This window comes from Hyposmocoma kahamanoa, unplaced genomic scaffold (assembly GCF_003589595.1).
Source record: "Hyposmocoma kahamanoa isolate Upper Pololo Valley unplaced genomic scaffold, ASM358959v1 212, whole genome shotgun sequence".
NCBI classification, from domain to species: domain Eukaryota; kingdom Metazoa; phylum Arthropoda; class Insecta; order Lepidoptera; family Cosmopterigidae; genus Hyposmocoma; species Hyposmocoma kahamanoa.
The window spans coordinates 76,075-96,597 of NW_020653733.1; the positions used below are offsets into that span (position 1 = coordinate 76,075).

Genomic DNA, 20,523 nt, shown 5'->3' on the forward strand with positions numbered 1-20,523 from the left:
ACATTTCGTTCTGAAATAGTACGTTATTGATTCTATGGTTTAATATATTTCATGTTCATTTAATTAACTAAACATTTGATTTATTACTACACCTATAACGTTATGCTTTATTTTAATTAACTCTGATGAAAATACCTTAATGTATTTATTTTGTCTTTTCTCAGTAAATAGATGAACAATGAAACACCGAAACTCCTCGCTTTAATTGGGGGACACTTTCCCGAACGAAAATTGCCATCAAATTTGTCAAACGTAAGAAAGAAACAATCAGCTGATTTTTTGCATGTTTCGTTTTTACTTTCATGTTTTATTTGTATTGTGAGACGTGTGCAGTTAGTGAACTGGAGTGAAAATGCCGAAGAAGAAGACAGGTCAACGCAAGAAGGCCGAGAAACAGAAAATAAGGCAGAAGGAGATCCGCGCGTCTCGCGATAATGTAGACCTCGCACAGCATCCGTGCAACCTGCCTATGGAGTGCGACAAGTGCCAAAAGTAACACTATTCATTAATTAAATTTCGTTCATACTAAACTCGAATTATTATTTTATTGAATTTTTTAAAGTTATAATTGACGAAGGTAGAGGGAAAAGATAAGAGAGGAAAAGCCAAGAATAGCGTACAGTGAACGATTACAGACAATGATAAGTGGAGGAGAGGACACTAACAAGGGCCTGACTTAAATAGGATGATTACAAAACATTCTGTTGTATCAAATGCTTACCTGATTATTCTTATACATAATACAAACGTATGTAAGATATTCTCATAGAAACAAATTTATTATATATTTAGTATTCAGTTATTATATATTCAGTCTTTGTATATAGAGTATAAAAAGATCTCTAATCAAGCTATGTTTCGGCTATGCATAATGTACACCAAACTATTGTCATCACTAAGTAAGAGGCCCAATTTGACAACTAAGGAAGATTATAGTATGTAACTTTGAATGCAATCAACGTAACAATAAACAAGCAATTATTAACCTAATTGAGTTTTAAAAAATATATTAATTTTAGTGAAGCATTATATAATATGAAAGATGAGATGATGGAACATATTTCAAGTATTCTTTTTGCACAAATTCTAAAATGAAATGCAATTTTGAGTTAGTCTGAAATGTCTTAAAAACATTTACATCCTCAATCTATTTTTTCTTTTTAAATATTACTGTTATAACCAATTAATAGCTGATTTTCGCCGAGCCAATTCAATTTCACTTAAAATAATATTGGCTTTGTGGTTTTTGACAGAGACATTAACATTGATAATATGATTGAAACTGAAATATTATACATATAGGTGATACTAGGTCAAATGATGATTTTGCCTCATATTCCGATGAAAGTGAATAAATAAAAATAATTATATTTTTTTTTATTTGCTTCAGAATTTCACTATTTAATGACAAGTTATCCTTGTGAACTCTGTTAATGTAACTACACTACATCAACAGCTACAGGTTGTCATTGTGATAATATAAAATACTTCATTATTATTTATATTAAACTCTAATTGCTTAATTAAATGGTCAGTGTTTTATTAATATATATAATTAAATGTTAATTGAAAACCAATGACCTGCAAAATAATCTAAACAAGCACAGGCTCATAAAATTTTGAATTGATTTCTCTTGAGAATCATTTTAATATGGTTACTGATATATTTAGTTCATATCCCTGTTGACTTAGGGTAAAAGGTGCCTCTTATTTTGCGACAAATTTAAGACACATTAACCAAAAATAATTACTGGCAACTTTTCAGCTATTATTATTCTTATTATTAGGATGGCTTCATTCAAGGCCTATGCAGCTCCTCAACATATTTAAAACCTGATGGATTTTCCTGACTCCTGACAGTTTTTATGTCCTCTGGTTGTGGCCAGTGTCTTCCCAGTATAGTACTTTGTATCCCCATCAAGAGGCAAGTTTCATCCGCATTGTGGCAGAATCTATACTCTCTCTTTTCTCTCCAAATTCAAGCCACATTGCTTTGTTAAAGCTCAGTGACAAAGCTTCTGTACAGTGTTTAGCACTATAGGCAGCTATCAGGACTTTTGAATGCTCAAGACACTAGTAGTCACACTTCTCGGGAGACTTATGTGCCCTCATTCAGCAGAATGAGCTTTGCCAGTCTGTATGCTGTCCCTATTAGGGCTGGGTACTAATAAAGGCCTTCCTAACACCAGCCTTTGCCAGTTCCTCCACTGCCCCATTACCCACGATGTTGTCAGAGTGGCTTGGAACCCAGCGTATGACCACATTATTCCTTTCTTATTGTGAGAGTTCAGTATGGTTACACAGGTCTCTACTATCCTCGATGTATGGGGGACTAAGGTTAGCGCATGTAGAGTGGCTTGACTATCTGAGTTTATATAAATGTACTTGTTAATGTTGTCTCTCATTAGGTTCAAAGACACACAAGCAATTATGGCGTACATTTCGGCCTGAAAGATGGAGGAGTGTTGTCCCATGTTCAGATCGCTGAGTCTGTCGCACGCCGTGTGTACCACAGCCCACGTTGGGTCCCATCTTTGACCCATCATTATACCAAAGAAGGCTACCATTCTTCCAGGTGAGACTGTTAGTTTCCCAGTCTTCCTATTTGGACATTTCAACTTGGTTGGAAATTGTACTTGGTAGACTTTCTAATAGTTTTGCTTGCTTGGGAAGCATGACATCAGAAGTCATTCCCAGTACAGTGTTCCAGAATTGAGTCTTGGGGTGATCTCAATATCTGGAAGAGCCGTATAGACCTTAACCAGGTCTTAAGTCTGTGCATGCTGGTACCAGCCTCCTGCTGTATGAATATTATGCAAGGTAGTCAGATTAAGCCATGCACTAGGGCCACCCTAGCTGTAGTGGACGTTGCTCCTGTTGCTAGCATGCACACGATACGTTGTAGACTGGCCAATGTGGCAATAGTGGTTATTTGGTTGACTTTGGCACTTCAAACTATAGAGGCATAATATGTCTCTCGGATGTGGAGCTGCCCTTACCTGGGTAATACTGTATAGATGCGAATAATACTATCCTCACCTGTGTTGTCCCTATCTACTGACACGAGAGATAGGGAGATCCAGGGAGACTACGGGCTCCCCGGAAAGACCAGAGTACGGCGGGCGTCCGGGCCCGGCTTGTGTAGGCATTTGCGCCGGGGTTTGTGGTCAGCTGCAGGGATGAACACGTTCGTCTACCCCGGTAGCCGGCCACATGGTCGAGGCGTTCATCCCGCGAACAGCTGGCGCCTCTACACGAGGGCGTTTTTTTTCGTATGGAAATCCTCCTAGGATACCTCTCCGCCGCGGTGGCGACGGAGGAGAGGTTATTTTAAGAACTTTTTTATGATACTAAGTGATGGGACGAACAAGTCGTGCGCCTGATGGTAAACGACACGCCTGTCCATAACAGTTGTAGTGCCACGCAGAGCTTTAAATCGCAAAGATCTGAGGAGCAGTGCCTCTACGCCCATCACCACATATAAGTTGAAAAGTCCCGTGTGCCTGTAATTTCACAAGCACCCTTACCCTTCAAAACCGGAACACAGTAATGATCCTATTATTGCTTGGCGGCAGAAATAGGTAAGGTGGCAGTACTTCCCTGGATGAACTCTTTCACAAGCAGTTCTACTGCTCCTAACTTCGGCGACTTCTACCGGCTAAAACCCCACGGTGGCCTTCTCGGGTGCTCTAGCGGGAGGGATCCGGGATCGACTTTGCTCACCCCCCCCCCCCCCCAGCACCTAGGAGGAGCTACGTCCTCCCTCTCCCCTCGTCACGGCGAAGCGGGTCACAACGCCCCGTCGTCCCCTCGCAGCTGCCAAACGTACTGGCGAAAGTACGCCGCCGCCGAGCGAGATCGACCCTCTCCCTGTCTCATGGGACATGGGTAGCACAGCCGGAACGTGTTGAAGACTTCCGCTGGTGCTCACCAGACTTCGAGGATGGGCAGGATCGCACCGACGGCGCGCTGACGCGTGATCCATGGCTGCTCCGGCCATTTGCGCCACTTCTCGAACGCCCGTCACCACATTGCCAGCTTCGCAGCTACCTCCGCCTGGCGGCCACGGAACGCACCACGCCACCGTATAAGCAGCGAACTCCCTCGGATGGGCCCCTCAGATTGGGCAGCAACCGGTGCAATGCACTCGCCACCCTATCGATCCAGGAAACCAGACGCCGGAAGTGCTCCTCGAAGTCCCAGCGGCTGTTAGTATGAGGCGCAAGTACTTTAAGTACTGCCCTACCTGGACGTTGCAAATCGAGAAACTGGGTGGTTACCTCCCTCGTGGGAGCTTATGGCACCACAGCGCCTCAGTTTTTTGAGGCACTACCCACAGACCCAGCTCCTCGATTTTTTCGACGACGCGAAATATCCCGAGCTCTGCGAGGCGGATGGTCCTCTCGAAGTCCTTCAAAGTGCAACACACCAGATGCACGTCCGGGGGCAGTTCGAACCTCAAGACTGCATCGTATGCGAGGTTGCAAAGGAGTGATCCTAAGACGGACCCCTGCGGAACCCCATACATGATCTCACTGCGGAGACTTGCGCCATCCCGACCCGGGTAATGTACCTGTCGCTTAGGTAGGACCCGACAACTCGCTTCAGGTACGGAGGCACTTGGTGATACTTGTGCGCCTCCTTAACGGTCCACCAGAGCAAGGAGTTGAAGGCGTTGACGATATCCAGGCTTATCGCCAAGGCCATTCCGCCCCGAGATAGTACCTGCTTCGACAGCGTGTGTCGCGTCGCAACCACTGTCGACCGTGCCTGTTGGAAGGCGAACTGGTCTTCCGATAGGTCGGGCCCTACTCGCGACAGAAGCCCGTTGAGCCGCTCGGCAAGTGTTCTTTCGAACAGATTGCATCCAGCAGGCATATTGGTCGGTACGCAGAGGGAGGATCTGCGAATCGACATTGCAATTCTATGTTTACATTCTCTTTTGTTTATTAAATGTATATCGATTGTTTGATTAATTTTATTAAATAGATGTGGACCCAAAAAGCAACAATATTTATTTACATATTTATGTTTAAATTTTGGTATGTCATTGTACGGTATAGCGCATAGCGTTACGTCGCCTGAATTTTTTGAGATGTTTGTTAGTTTTTAAATTAGATTTTTGCCTAATGATTGTGAGCAATATAAACAGCTTACGCATCGACAAGACTTTACATGTCTGATATAATACGTGTGTGGGGAATAAATATGATCGAAAAGTGCTGACCTTGAGAATTGCTCGTTGTTCTATTTCTAGGGGCTTCATAATAGTTTTTGAAGACCACCCCTGACAGTAATACAATATCCCAATATTAACTGAACAAGTGCTAGATATAACTGTTTAATTAATCTAGCACCTGCAACATGTCTGACATTTTTAAAAGTGTATATTAACTTCCTTAATCTTGAAGTTAGCATCTCTATGTGAGGTTGGAGAAAGGTTTATAATTACGCCAAGATATTTTAGGGTTTTAGTTTCAGCTATAGCGGGACAGTCACAAACTAGATCGTTACAGCACTTGTGTGCAGTCAAGCTACAAGACTGAGAAGGCGAGGGCAAATTGCTAGATGTCGCTTAGTACGCCTGTAGGGATGATATTGACCAAGTAGGGATGATATTCCGTCGGACGTCTGGGTGTTCAACGGTAAAAGGGGGCGCACGGAGTGTGCTGAAGGGCACATTCACCGAAGCATATTATTCTGAAAAAAAACAACAGACACGCAAGTTTGCGCCAGTGAGCTAAACTATGAACTTTTAGATCGGACCTTATCGTTGTCAGTAAGCCTCCTGGCTTTGCGTTCCATCGAGCCGAGAATCTGTAGTTGATGTTTCGCTACGCCATCCGAAAGGTGACTGACTGCAATACTCCATGCAATATTGGACTTGCTCTTTGTACGGAGTTAAAAGCTGTCCAAGCGAGATTTGTCGCTTCAGGTTATTAAGGATACCCAAATTTTTGGCTGCTGTTTGTACTTAACATTAGCGCCATATTAACGTCTGCGCTCAATGTCATATCAAGGAGGTCCTGGCTGCCGGTAACAGGGACGGTTCCCGAAAACCAGGACATACACATTTGCACATTTACAGTATATAAAAACACTAAGAGTTGTGTTTTTAAGGTATTAACATCGATGCATTTACAGGGTGCCATCTGTGACTTCTGCGAGGCGTGTGTGTGTCATGGGCGCAAGTGCCTTACCACACACGCCTGCACCTGTCCCTTCATGGGTTGCCGGCTCATCCAGCAGGCATATTGGTCGGTACGCAGAGAGAGAATCTGCGAATCGACATTCCTTCTTTATGAGGACCATCCTCGTCGACTTCCGGCCGGACGGGAACAGGCCAACTGTATAATGCTGTTCACCAATCGGCATAGAGAGCCAACACTCACGCCCTGGCCGGGATTCCATCCGGGCCGGGCGCAGTGTTCCGAGTACCAAGACGCCTCAGAGCCTACACGACGACCAAGGGGAGTAGACGCGCGGGACATGTGAGTTGCCCTTTGAGTTGGAAGTTACGTCCGGACATTGTCACAAGACTCTGCGACCGCCATCTCTGGCACCAGACCGGAGAGCTAGTTGAGGATTAGCCAGATATCCTCCGGTGTTTCTCAAGCTCAAGGGTTCCTGTCGTAGAAGTCGATAAGTCCCATAGGCTTTTTTAACAGCCCTAGTTGATAAGAGTTTGCTTTGGCAAGCACTCTATGGAGACGTGTACTTTGAGGAGCACCGGCAATTTCCTCACAGATCCACCTTCAAATGCTCGCTCGGCCTTCCTTATCTCCTTGTTATATTTAGTTGGTTAGGGCTGTGATGATTGCAAACCTCTTTCATCGTCATCCCACTTTTTAAATGGTTCCTTTTAAAATCTTCAATGGCTCGCGAATTCTTTTTTCCTTTCACTATTCTTACGTTGGTTCGTTCCGCCATCATTCCCATCAAAATTCTCAAAGCAAGGGGACGTGCTCATAAATCATGTAAAACTCAGACTTCTCGTGATTTACTGTTTTTAAACATTAGAATGTACCTATATATAGGCCGTCTTGGGGTAAGTGTCAGGACTCTTTATGGACTGTCTAGTAGGGAGTGTTTTATACTAATGGCACATTTTATATCATTTTATTATTTTGTTACAGCCTTTTCGTTTTTTACTTGTTAATAAATTGAAATGGTCTGAGCCTTTTCTTTCTTTTCGCTAAGGCTAGGCCACTGGACCTTCCTCTTACAGGTCTCCCACTTCTTCGTTTGCTCGGCCCACTCTGGAACTCTTCAATATGAAGTTTTCGAGTTTTTTCTCTTAGCTTTCTGAGTTTGGCATTCCTCCACGAGATTCTTCAACAGCTAACTCCAGGCTAAGAGATTTAGTGTTTCTCTATAGACATTCAAGGCTGAATCCCTCGGATTCCTAAATGTAGTGGGGTGTGGCGGGCACCTTCTGTCTCCACATTAAATCTTACATGGTTATGATCCGACATTGAAGTCTATGTTTAGATATTTAAAAAGGCTGGTTCAATGTATCGAACTTTGGGATTACAATACAATTGTTCCACGTGGAACTGAGTACACAGAACTACTGGGAATAAACAGTTAGATATTTGTTATTTTAGACGTGCAATATAACGCTAGCACCAGAATGGCATGAGTGTGACTAGAGAATATGATGTGAGTGTGTTTAGCGTTCAGTTTGATCTAGTATATACGTTTATATCGAGCGCGATAGCCAAGCGATCTCCATATAACTTTGGCATGAAAAAAATTCCACCTTGTTCCTCAATATCTCCTTAAATATCATTCCCAGACATGGCCCTCATACTAGAAAATAATAGTAACGATGGGCAGAGTACATGATTGTTTTTTTCATTAAGGGTCTTTTTACATGCTATATGGTGATTTTTCTGTGTGAAGAGATTTAAGGTAATAAGTGATTTTGAGGCGTACAACTATGTCTAAATGTGTTGGATAGGAAGCAAAAGAGCCGCGCGTTTTGCTACTTCTGCCAGGCTGTGCAGCGCCTGCCGGCGTGTGCTGCGTGCGGCAAGATAAAGTGCATGCTGAAATCCGGCGATTGCGTCGTGCGCCATCCTGGCCTCTACACTACAGGCCTCGGCATGGTGGTATGTAAATAAAACCACAGAACATCTATTTTATTAATATGTTAGAAAAAGTTTCCAAGTACCTACTTGGAAACTTTTTCTTAATGCATGTTATCCGCGGAACTGACAAATCTTTTGTGTCAATAAGACATTTTTTTTAATTTATTAAGGCTTTGGCAAAGCCATAAGCCTAAACATGAAGTTTAATTTTGTTTCTGTAAACATGGCCGCTACAAAGAGGATAGGCAATTTGAGGCGGCGTGCTTGGATTGACTCGGGATTCCTTAAAACGGGCCGATACGGGTATTTTAGTTCCAAATTCGTATAATTTCGCGTTTTAATCTTCGATTAAGGCACAATAGCACTATCCTATTCCACTTTAAACTAGAATTCACAAAATAATTGAAAGTCAAAATAAAAACGACGCTTTTCCCTCCAAAAGGTCCAGAGCGAATCTCAATAAGACATTGTAGTGTGCCGGTTATTTTTCTCTGAATTTTAAAACAAATAATTTCATTGTATGTAATATGATTGCTCCCTCTACCAGTACTATTTAATCTGCATTTTTTTGAAGTAAATGAACTCGCCATTGGCCACTGCATAGCCCTGGAGCAAAAATAGGGTTTTCGTTGGAACGAGTACAGTCGCACCTTAAAGATACTCAGGTTCTATGTGCTCCGAAACACAGCCGCAAGCGCAAGTAGTCGCAGCCAGGGAATTCCATGCCTAGGTTGTGCGCATAATAAAAGATAATAATTATTAATAATAATAATAAATTTTATTTATTTTAGAAACTTATTAAGGTTGAAATATTGCATTTAGGGCAGGACGCAGGACTGAAGATAAATCGATCTTGCCTTTCCGTTGTCACTCGAAATCGTGGTCTTCCTTGACGGCGAACATAGCCGCCAGTCTCTAAGTACCGATGGTTATAACCTTTCAACAGCGGAACGACTGAAATGCAGTTGTGTTACATTACGCTGACTAAGTCCAGACTGCAAAAGTGCCACAGCTTGAGCGGCTACTTCAGGCGCAGTGTTCATAATTCCTTCGAGAGATTTGGTTAAATTTAGAGGAAAAACAATGTAATACTCCTTTATTGTTAAATAAAACAATTAAATAAAAAAATATTGAAATTATTTCGTTTTGACTTGCACCATACGCTCCCTTATTTCTTTAAAAACAATGACGAATCACAACTTTTCTCCGTGTTTCAAATTCGTAAATTCAAATTTGGAACAACGACACACCATAATAACGGGGGAACCTGGCAGCATTAAAACTGCATAAAAACTTTTTCCTTGATAAGACAATATTTTTATGTTCTAGGTCTTTCAAAGTAAAAATTCAAGGTGGCTCGAAAGTTGTGTCCGGGATGGTATCTTGAAATTAGATACAAATTACTTCATACTTAACACAGCATAATTAAAAGAGCATGCGTAGTAGTATATTCTGTAGAAAATCAGGAACATTTTAGCTTCCTCTTATTTCAGTTTCGAATTTATTCTTCATACGTTTACTACAGTGGAAAACGGCAGCCGTAAACTGCAAGCTGAGTTGGCTCTTTGAATCGTAAAAATATAAATTTTCTTTTTTGCTATTCCTAGTCCGTCTCCATCTTAACCGACAGAATTTCAATGAAAAATCAATGTTATTTTCTCTGTGGTTTTGTTCAATTAATTTTTGCTTTGTTTTAAAATTGAAAGTACAATATTTACATCTAATTCATAACTACATTCAGTTTTTTTTATGTATTTCATTTCGTATAAACTACCGTTAAAAGAAAAGATGCCGATTGTAATTCCCACTTACAGATTTCTTAACTTTGTATGGCTTTTGATTTCACTCTAAATGACAAAGGGTTGACTGAAGAGAACAATATCGGGAGACGAATAAAAACCATTGGTATTTACAAACCGGATACTAGTAACATAATGAATATCTCAAATTGTATAGAAATTAATCAATCGTGTCTTTAACACAATGTTGTAATAAGATCTCATTTTTTCATGCATTCTAGTTTCCAATACAAAATTTAGTTTTAGCTATAGCGGGACAGTCACAAACTAGATCGTTACAGCACTTGTCTGCAGTCAAGCTACAAGACTGAGGAGGCGAGTGCGAATTTCCAGATGTCGCTTAGTACGCCTGTAGGGATGATATTGACCAAGTAGGGATGATATTCCGTCGTACGTCTGGGTGTTCAACGGTAAAAAGGGGCGCACGGAGTGTGCTGAAGGGCACATTCACCGAAGTATGTTATTCTGAAAAAAGCAACAGACACGCAAGTTTGTGCCAGTGAGCGAAACTATGAACTTTTAGATCGGACCTTATCGTTGCCCGTAAGCCTCCTTGGAAGCTTTGCGTTCCATCGAGCCGAGAATCTGTAGTTGATGTTTCGCTACGCCATCCGAAAGGTGACTGACTGCAATACTTCATGCAATATTGGACTTGCTCTTTGTACGGAGTTAAAAGCTGTCCAAGCGAGATTTATCGCTTCACGTTATTAAGGATACCCAAAATTTTACCCTGTTTGTACTTAACATTAGCGCCATATTAAAGTCTGCGGTCAATGTCATATCAAGGAGGTCCTGGCTGCCGGTAACAGGGACCGATCCCCGAAAACCAGGACAAACACATTTGCACATTTACAATATAATAAAAACACTAAGAGTTGTTAAGGTATTAACATCGATGCATTTACAGGGCGCCATCTGTGACTTCTGCGAGGCGTGGGTGTGTCATGGGCGCAAGTGCCTCACCACACACGCCTGCACCTGTCCCCTCATGGATGCCGTCTGCCTGGAGTGTGAGAGAGGTCAGTGCCACTGTGTGGCGATTTGTGTTTGTGATGACCCTTGTCTTATTTGGCCTTGTGCCATAGATGTTTGCAAATAACCCAAGTTAGTACAAGTTACTTAATTAAGGTGTTTCAAACTTTATTGTACAGGCGTGTGGGAGCACGGTGGCCGCGTGTTCCAGTGTTGCTTCTGCCGCGGTTTCCTCTGCGAGGACGACCAATTCGAGCACCAGGCCTCTTGCCAGGTGCTCGAGTCTGAAAACTACAAGTGTAAGTGAAGAGCAATCTTGCAAACATGAAATTTGATATGTTGCGCACATGTAATGCGATATACCTACCTATTTAAACTCAGAGACGGAGTCGGAAGTCCAAAAATGTAAACAAACAACTGTCACTGTCAAAGTGACATCTCATAGATTACAAACCTTTTTTCCCATGTTCGTTTATTAACAGGATTCACTCTATTCCGACCAAGAAATTATAATTGAATTATACTCTTTTGGGTTAAACAATTTACAAAACTGTTTTGAATCATTTTGTGTCATAAAATTTTAGTAGCAGTAGAGCTTCTTGTGAAAGAGTTCGTCCAGGGTAGTACTACCACTTCTGCCGCCAAGCAGTAATATCAGCATTACTGGGTTCCGGTTTTGTAGGGTAAGGGTGCTGGTGTCATCTTAAGTCTCAGGGTGACGGGCGCAGTGGCAGTGCCAATCAGATCTTTGCGATTTAAAGCCCTGAGTGGCATTGCAACTGTTATGGACAGGCGTGTAGTTTACCATCAGGCGCACGACTTGTCCCGTCACTTGATATTATTAAAAAAATATTATCAATTCAAGAATGACCAGGAATCGAGAAGGATCACGGCCCTAAGTAAATTACACAAAATTCTTCGAACGGTTATTTCAGATATTCCCAGAATCTCAGCAGTTTTATTGGCACACTCGCACACCGACTAATTGTAGACATTCATTATCGTAACATTCTCGGTTACGGACAATACAGGCCGTGGTCTTTTTCTGCCTCCATAGTGGTTGTGTTCACATGAACGCAAGCAAACATAAATGTAACAACAGTGTGAAACCAAACTCAACCAAAAAAATAACACAAAACGAAAACTCAACAATTAAAAACAAAATCTCAACATGACGCATACGCAGCAAGGAACACATTCGATAACGATAACCGCCAGAAACCTAATGAAGCAGGAAAATCGCGTTGATGCACTGATGCAACCCAACAACCTGACCCATCCCTATCGATCAAAAACTGACTTTTCATTTTTTAAACTCTATTTGGTAATGAACCAAGTTATTATTTCAATTTTATTATTTTTAATAATAAAATATTTCATTTAATAAAGTATTATAGTATAGTTACTAGTTATGTAGTATGTTAATTTAATGCTCATTAATCAACTTAACGTGTGTTTATCGGTGTTCAGTTTTTCCTCTGTAAGATAGCCGTTGGTCTTCCAATACGTTAAAATGAAACAAAATAAAATAATATTGTAGCCATAAATTATTCACACTCCTGCTTAAAAGTATTTGTGTTATATATAACAAATAATAAAAAATCGAATAAACAAAAAGGACAGCCAAAGGTTTTTCATACCTGAAACATTGCCAATAGGATAAAAAATCTTTCCACAGGAAATAGTTTTTGAGATTATCTTATTAAATATGGTGTTTTAAATAGAAATATGATTTGATAATATTTTGTCTGTATATGCGCACAATTTAAAAACAATATAAAACGATCTTGCATTCATTTTTAGCCCTTTTGACTGTTCCACTCACTGTTTCACTATTCGTAAAATATTTTTCTGTAATGGCATCACCTTTGTTTACATTTTTGGACTTGGATTTCATCTCAGAGTTTAACGGAATTGAAAATAATATCAGCAGATACAAATGAAGTATGGACTCTTTTCTGTAGCGTGAAGAAACCGTGCTATTGCAGGTCAGTCATGCAACCGACTGGGGCAATACTCGTGTCTGCGCTGCAAGACGTGCTTCTGCGACGAGCACGTGCGGCGGCGCGGCGTGAAGGCCGACCGCCGCGGCCTGCCGCCCTGCCCCAAGTGCGGCTACACCACGCACCTGACTGCGGATCTCAGCATGTCCAGTCAGTACCCACCGGTCACTAGTACCACTAAGGCCATGATATTTTCTATAGGCACGGGCACGCTATACTGTGTCATTCATTACCAGACATAATCATTCTCACTCAACGAACAACAGACATTTAATTTATTTTTATTTAAAAAAGTTGCATTAGTGTCATTATTGTATATATCTTAAATATTAACAGCGGTGTTCTCGGAAAGTCCACGTTGGACTCTGACATGTTTTACAACTGCATATCGTGATTTTTGAAGGAGGACAGGAAATATAAAATTACGGGTAAAGAAAACAATATTATGGAATTTATAATTTTTATGATATATTTGTAGTCTCATACATTCTTCGGTAAAACTCTGCGCACGCGGCGATCTACTTTAGCCACGTGCCGCACTTTAACTTAAATACGTGATTCACACTTTATTTTATGTAGTATGTTACCAACTGTCCACCGATACACTACATCAAGGAAAGATTTGCCATCATAACACCAGTATTTCACGTATACCAATATACTTTTACCATTCCAACTAAACGTAAACTCAAAAAACCGATTTATAATAAAACAATTACGCTTTAGAGTAATTTTGATGCTTTTCACAAAGACAAAATTAGCTTTTGTTTTGTAATCTTCTTAAAGAAATACATGCTGGTGTAACGGGCTGGTGTCCGCAACTCGACGTCAAGGCGCCTATTTTGCGTAAAAAAAAAAAATACACTTTACATTATGAAAATTCGAGCTAACGGTATTTCGGGCAAATGTATTTTCTGACTTCTGATAGGTAATATTAAACCCAAGCCGTAATACGAATACAACAATATTTTGTTACTTATATATTTTTTCCATCCTCTTAGGTTATTGCTAACGTTTAATTAAAAATATCATTTTAAAATAAGATTAAAATCAAAGCGACTCTATAGTTTCTTCTAAATATTTCAATCGCTTGTGGTTCGAACAATTGAAAATGACCAAGAAGTTTATATAAACTTCTTGAAACTGACGTAATGGGTCTCTTTCCATCTTTTGCGCATGCAATGAGTAGAAAAACGACAGTTAGCTATGTGATTATTTTGTGTGCTTCTGTAATTTATATTTACGACTCATATAAATATAAATTAAATACTTTAGAACTATACAAAATAACACTTTTGAATGAGAACTATGATAACACAATATATTTGTTTAGTGAAAATATGATACAAAATCCTGTTTTCATACTTTACTGCAGTAATTTTTACAAGTTATTATTATATGATACTGTATGATTGACATCCGCGCTGTCAGTTGAACTAACGAAGACTTTTGCGCGATTGACGCTCTGTATGCGATTTTAACGCCCTATAGGTGCGGACACTTTTTAGCCCGAACCCGACGTCCATTTATTGGTAGGTCAATGGTTAAAGTCCTTTTTTTTACTTGTTTTTATTAAATGTTGATTACTTAAAAAAAGTCTTAATCGACTTGAAATATTAAAATGATTGTCCTTCTAATAAAATGAGCTTATTATATAACATCTTTTTGTAATAGAAGATCTTATCGATTAATTTAAATAATGAAAGCGCACGTCAAAATATGAACTTGCGACTGCCCTAATTAATTTTACTAGATGGTTTTCTGTTGGTAATTGATCAAATTGATGAATAGCAAGACAAATGAAAATATTGCTGCTGACAGAATATGGTAAAATCTTATTAATCAAAATAGGTTTACTTCATGACGGCCTCGTATGAAATGTTTGTGATTTGTTTATTATTTCTCGGATTTCTGCTACTCTGCATATTTGGATAGCATCGTAGGTGGGATAAACTAGACGACCTTCGTCCTCGAAAACAACGAACTCATACATACTCCTACACAGATACTACTGATAATAGATGCTACAAAACTGAAAAGAAAACGAAACGTTATAAAAAAAGAGTTATAGAATATTTTTATAATATACTGAGGTTATAATAATTTTCGTCTCTTTCTTTTCAAAATCGACCTGAATCGAGTACAGTGTTGCCTAACGTATACATCACTAAATGTTAAATTTGGCCAAAGAAATGTACAAGCGGCCGAACCACGAAACTGAATGCATTATACAGAAGTGCGTTCGTTCAATATTCATGGCGTACTAACAAAGGATCACAAATATATCGCACCAAGTAAAAGCCGCAAATGTTTTCTCGAAATTCATATAAAACCAAAATAATTGTTTTTAGAATAAATTAAGCATCTTCTGATTACAAAATCACTTGCCCGTGGAAGGAAACGTCCTTCGCAAACGTCACGTAGGCTATCATCGGCGTCGACTTCTTATCATTCTACGCTTTGGTAGTTGACTGTCGAAACAAACGCCTTATAGATAGTACAACAGCAATAGCGACAACAGAAGCACCAGTCTCACGGTCATACAATATCTCATCAGTCAAGACTACAATAGGTAAATCCAGATACCACGAATTACTTCGTAGTTTCCCAGAGATAATACGCCCAGCCGGGATTCGCTCACCAACAACACACACCGCCCACCCTATTAGGACTACGACGGGCCCTCTTGGCTGCTCTGCTGCTCGAAAACTGGCACCGGACAAACTGAAAGTAACAAAAACCTAGTTTGAAGACATGTTGAAAAACGGTACCGCAAGACCCTCAGAAAGAGCATGGTTATCACCTCTCCACCTTGCTCTAAAAAAGGATAACGGATGGCGACCATGTGGCGATTGACCGCCCATACAATCCCAGATCGCTACCCAATTCGAGATTTTACACATAATAACTGGTTGCCACGTATTCTCGACGATCGATTTGGTCAAGGCGTACTACCAGATACATGTGAACGAAAGCGATATACCAAAGACAGCTATTACTACGCCATTCGGCCTCTATGAATTTCCATGTATGGTGTTCGGTCTGCGCAACGTGGGCCAAACGTTTAAACGATTCGTAGACAAGATCACCCAAGGTCTAGACTTCTACTACGCCTGTCTAGACGACTTCTTAGTGTTCTCACACGACGAACGGACACTTGAAACTCACCTCCCCCAACTTTTCACCAAACTCCAAGAATATTGCATGGTGATTAATACGTGTGTGCATCTTCGAAGCATCAGCAGTAAATCGAATCAATCAAAAGTCAATCAAAAATCAAAAGGAATCAAGCCACTAAACGGGAAAGCTGAAGCCATCAAAGAATTCCCAGTACCGAAGACAGTAAAACAACTCAGGAGATTCCTAGGGATGCTAAATTTTTACAAAGAATTAATCCCTGGTGCTGCCAAAACTGAAGAAAGCTTATGTCAAGCTACACTTTTGGCGCACCCAGACCTAAACGCAAGAATGGCACTCGTCACAGATGCGTCAGACACAGCCATTGGCGCAGCCCTCCAACAATACAAGGGCGGCGCCTGGGAACCGCTCGCCTTCATCAGCCGAAAGCTCAGTCCATCGCAACAGAAATACTCACCTTATGACAGAGAGCTCTTAGCGATTTATGAAGGCATACGGTACTTTAGACACTTGCTAGAAGCAAGACACTTTACAGTGTATACCGATCATAAGCCTATCTCTTTCGCATTCAATATATGAAAAAACAAGTGTTCGCCACGATAGTTCTGACGCTTAGATTATATTGGCCAATTCACAACATATATCGGGAAAAGATAACGTCGTAGCCGGCACCCTCTCCCGACTATAAGAGATAGTACAGCCTGTAAATTTAGAAACACTAGCTAAAACACAAATCACAGACCCGGAACCGAAGCAACTTCTGGACGGCGAAACATCTCTCGATTTGAGAAAAATTGCACTCCCGGGCACAAATACGGAATTATACTGTGATTTTAATGACCAGAGTCTTAGGCCATACCCCACCAAAGCAATGAGGAAGCAAATATTCGAAAGCCTACATTTACTGGGTACTCAGCTCTTCGTATGGCCAGGAATAAAAAGGATTGCCGAGAAAGGACAAAGACTTGCCGTGCCTGTCAGCGACCAAAGAGCGGCATGTATCTTCATTACTAGGCTCATTACGACTTCCACACGGCGGATTTATGTTCGTGCATAATAGGACCTAATATGACCCTTACCGGTGTCAGAAGGTGATCGATATTGCTTGACGGCCATACAAAAGCAGACAATTCGAATGAGCTTTATGTGGGGACTCTCCCTCCAGACTGGAGGGCCTACCCCACTAACCCCCCGTTGAGTCGGCGCCGTGGGATCAGTGAACATTCACTACGACGCCGCCCGGCCGCCCTAGCTTTTACGCTAGGGCTCGCGCGCCAACGGAGGGGCGAGTCGGTTGTCCTTCGACCCGCCCCCCAGAGAGTGAGGCCGTGCAAGGCCGGGCTCCGGAGTTCCTGTCCAGAGCCCGCTAGTCTCACTAGGGGATCAGGCGAGAAGCGAACTGCCTTCGCCTTCTCCCCGTCAGAGTGCGGCGTCGCCGGAGCGGGTGCGCGTCCGCCGCGTCCTCGCGCACCCGCTCCGCGGCCTCCTTTTGCGACATAACCTCTGCGCAAAAGGGGGCCACCGCCTCCCAGGACTCCTCGCTATCGAGCATGGCGGCAACCACGCTCGGCAGCGAGAGGTCCTGCCCTACAGTCCCCGTCAGAGTGCGGCGCTGTTCATCCCACCGGCAACCTGCCTCACGTCACTGTAATAGATCAATGGTGTTGGCTAGTTCTTTATATACAAATTTAAAGAACTAGCCAACACCACTCATGTTTATCTACTAGGAAACGCCGTTAAAGGAGCTCTGCAACCAGCTTATAAAGGCCCATACTTACGAAGTGCTAAAAAGAAATGGAAAAGTGTGTACATAGGTGATACAAGGTAAACCAACAACAGTCACGATCCACAGACTCAAGCCAGCATTCATACTTACCAACGATAGCAGTCCAAAGGCCGAAGAAAAAAATACTGTTACCTGAAAAGGAAAATGTTGTCACAAAAACACGATCTGGAAGAGAGGTGCGGTGCCCAAATTACTATCGCCCTTGACGGTCTCTGGAGGGGAGTGGTCCACACCACACGTGTACGACACGCTGCCATGGCTACTTAAATTAATTAATAAATAAATTACATAAGTAAATATACGTAGGTTAAAATGGTTAAGGTAATGTAATATGTAATAGTAATATAAGCACAGTAATTAAGTAAATTACATAGTTAGATATAATAATGTAATATGTATAAAGTACTTACTTATGTAGTTAGCTGTCGCGTCGGAAGGCCGCCAGTCGCCCGCTGACCATGGCATGAGACGCTTGCTTGTTCGCTTACCTGTTATTCGCGCTTACGTAAATATCCGCTAATAACATCCTTTCTGCCTTAGCTAACGAACTTCTTGCCTGTGCTGTGCCTGTGCCCTTCTGTAATGAACTTACAATGTATAATAAACTAACAGTGTACGTAAAATGGACTTATCATTACCCGCCTTGAAGAACAATACCTGCGATCAACAAATACCGTACGTACCCTATAGGGGCAATCTCTCGAGAATTGAGATATCCATTTTTAAAAATGTTTTTCCATTCAAAATTTTCAAACAAGGTAAACAAACCTCCAATAAATTCAGCTCGTTGCAGCAAAATAACATTCATCATCATCATCATCAAATTGATTGAATTTAGTTGTCTGAGTAAATTCCCTCCATCAAAAATCAAGATTTCCATTTCAAATTGATAGGCCATGTTCACGAAAACGGATAAAAATCCGATTTCGCCAAAAGGCCCACTGTGCAAGTGCAACGTGGCAGAAAAGAAACTTCTGCCTGTCGACAGTTCTTAAACGGTACTAATTAGCACAAACGTATGGATACGTGCCAAACGCTTGCCGCAAGCTTCCTTTGATTTGTGCACAATGGAATCAAAAGTGAAAAGGAGCAGAACCTTTTTTATTACTTCAGCTACTTTCACAGTCTAATGACATACGGCATTTTGCGTTGGGGTAATGCCGCCGATGTCAATATAATCTTTGTCCTGCAGAAACGTGCAGTTAGGGCAATTTACAATCTGGGCCCCAAAGTATCTTTGAGAGACAAGTTTAAGGAAATTAACATTCTTACACTAGCCTCACAGTACGTTTATGAAAATGTAATTTATGTTAAAAGGAATAGTAGTTTCTTTATGAAAAATAGTGACAGACATAACATTAATACGAGGAATAGAAATAAACTAGCTTTTCTTGATAGTCGTCTTCACAAAGTCAAAAAATCATTTAAGGGGCAATGTATACGCTTCTATAACAAGATTCCGGTTGATATACAAAATTTGCCTTTCACGAAGTTTAAAACTATAGTGAAACAAAAACTTTATACCAAAGGTTATTATACAACTTCTGCGTACTTGGATGACAAAAATCCGTGGTAGTAACCCGTTTAGCTCATGGAGGTAGTCTCAATCTGATGTTTCAAATAAAAAAATATTGTAAATGTTATTTACAAAGAGCAACCCCTAGAGTTTCTTGCTCATTCTTCTTAGGGGAATCTGCCTTACGAATGAGCGGTAGAGTTTAACCATTGTGACGATTTCAAGTGTAATAATGCTTACCTATGAAATAAAAATTATTTTGAATTTGAATTAGTAAGGAGGAATTAATTACAATAGAAATAACATTATTAATTTCAAAATTTTTTATAACCGACACGGAACGGACTGGCGACAAACCCATGCAAGCTCACGCGAGCGCATTGACATAAAAGTCAATCCAAACGCACCATCCACACGTTTGTGCTTGCGAGCGCTTGCTATGGTTTGGCAAGCGTGTGGAGTCGGCATTAAGATCGTGCAAAAAGGACTAGACCCTTTCGATTAGTGTTGGGAATTCATTCTTAACAGTTCGTAGTTCAATCACTCCTCAAGCCTATTGACTTGACCGGTAACATGTTGTTATACAGCGCGCACGCACCGCTACGGGCGCCAGGGCGTGGCGCAGGACGACGACGACGACGACGCGGGATACGGAGATGCAGGTGGCTTATTTGCTGTCATTTATGCAATCCTCAAATTTGAACGAGCGACTAATTTATTTTTACTTATACCTTTGCACGGTACGCAGGAGACTACGGCGCCGAAGGTGAGGACTATTCATATTCGGACTCCGAGGAGGAAGGGGACGAGGTGTCTGACGAAGAGTCCGACTCAGAGGAGGAGAGGTCCGGCTCGTCGCCTCTGCCCGCGGCCGCGGCCGGCTCCTCCAGCGTCAAGTGAATAAGTGGGATCGTTATCGTTTACGATCGTTTGCTTACTTCAATATATTGAGTATTTTATTACATAATGTGGCTTATTATTTCTATTTGAATTTGCTGAACACTAAATTTAAGTGAAATGCAGCCTAATATACGAGAAACACCGTTACACCAAACCCTTGAAAAACTTTCCTCGGTGATGGTAGTGGGAAAGAGGAATCTACTTTTATTATCAGTTTTCGTTGCTACTATAATAAAATATTCTGTTCGGAAAAATACGGACCTACAACAAATATCATTTAACTTACTGATTCTTCTAATTATTTATTCTTACAAGA

General features: G+C 41.1%; 1 protein-coding gene across 1 annotated transcript; it reads left to right on the forward strand.

Annotated features, from left to right (window-relative positions):
- The first annotated feature begins 225 nt into the window (after window positions 1–225).
- LOC113227668 (zinc finger protein 330 homolog) lies at window positions 226–20,254 on the forward strand. The gene is made up of 7 exons (XM_026460637.1): window positions 226–492; window positions 7,964–8,114; window positions 10,800–10,911; window positions 11,044–11,163; window positions 12,853–13,017; window positions 19,895–19,969; window positions 20,056–20,254. Exons 1-7 carry the CDS (start codon window positions 353–355, stop codon window positions 20,205–20,207), a joined length of 915 nt encoding a protein of 304 aa, XP_026316422.1. The 5' UTR covers window positions 226–352; the 3' UTR covers window positions 20,208–20,254.
- Window positions 20,255–20,523: the final 269 nt, after the last annotated feature.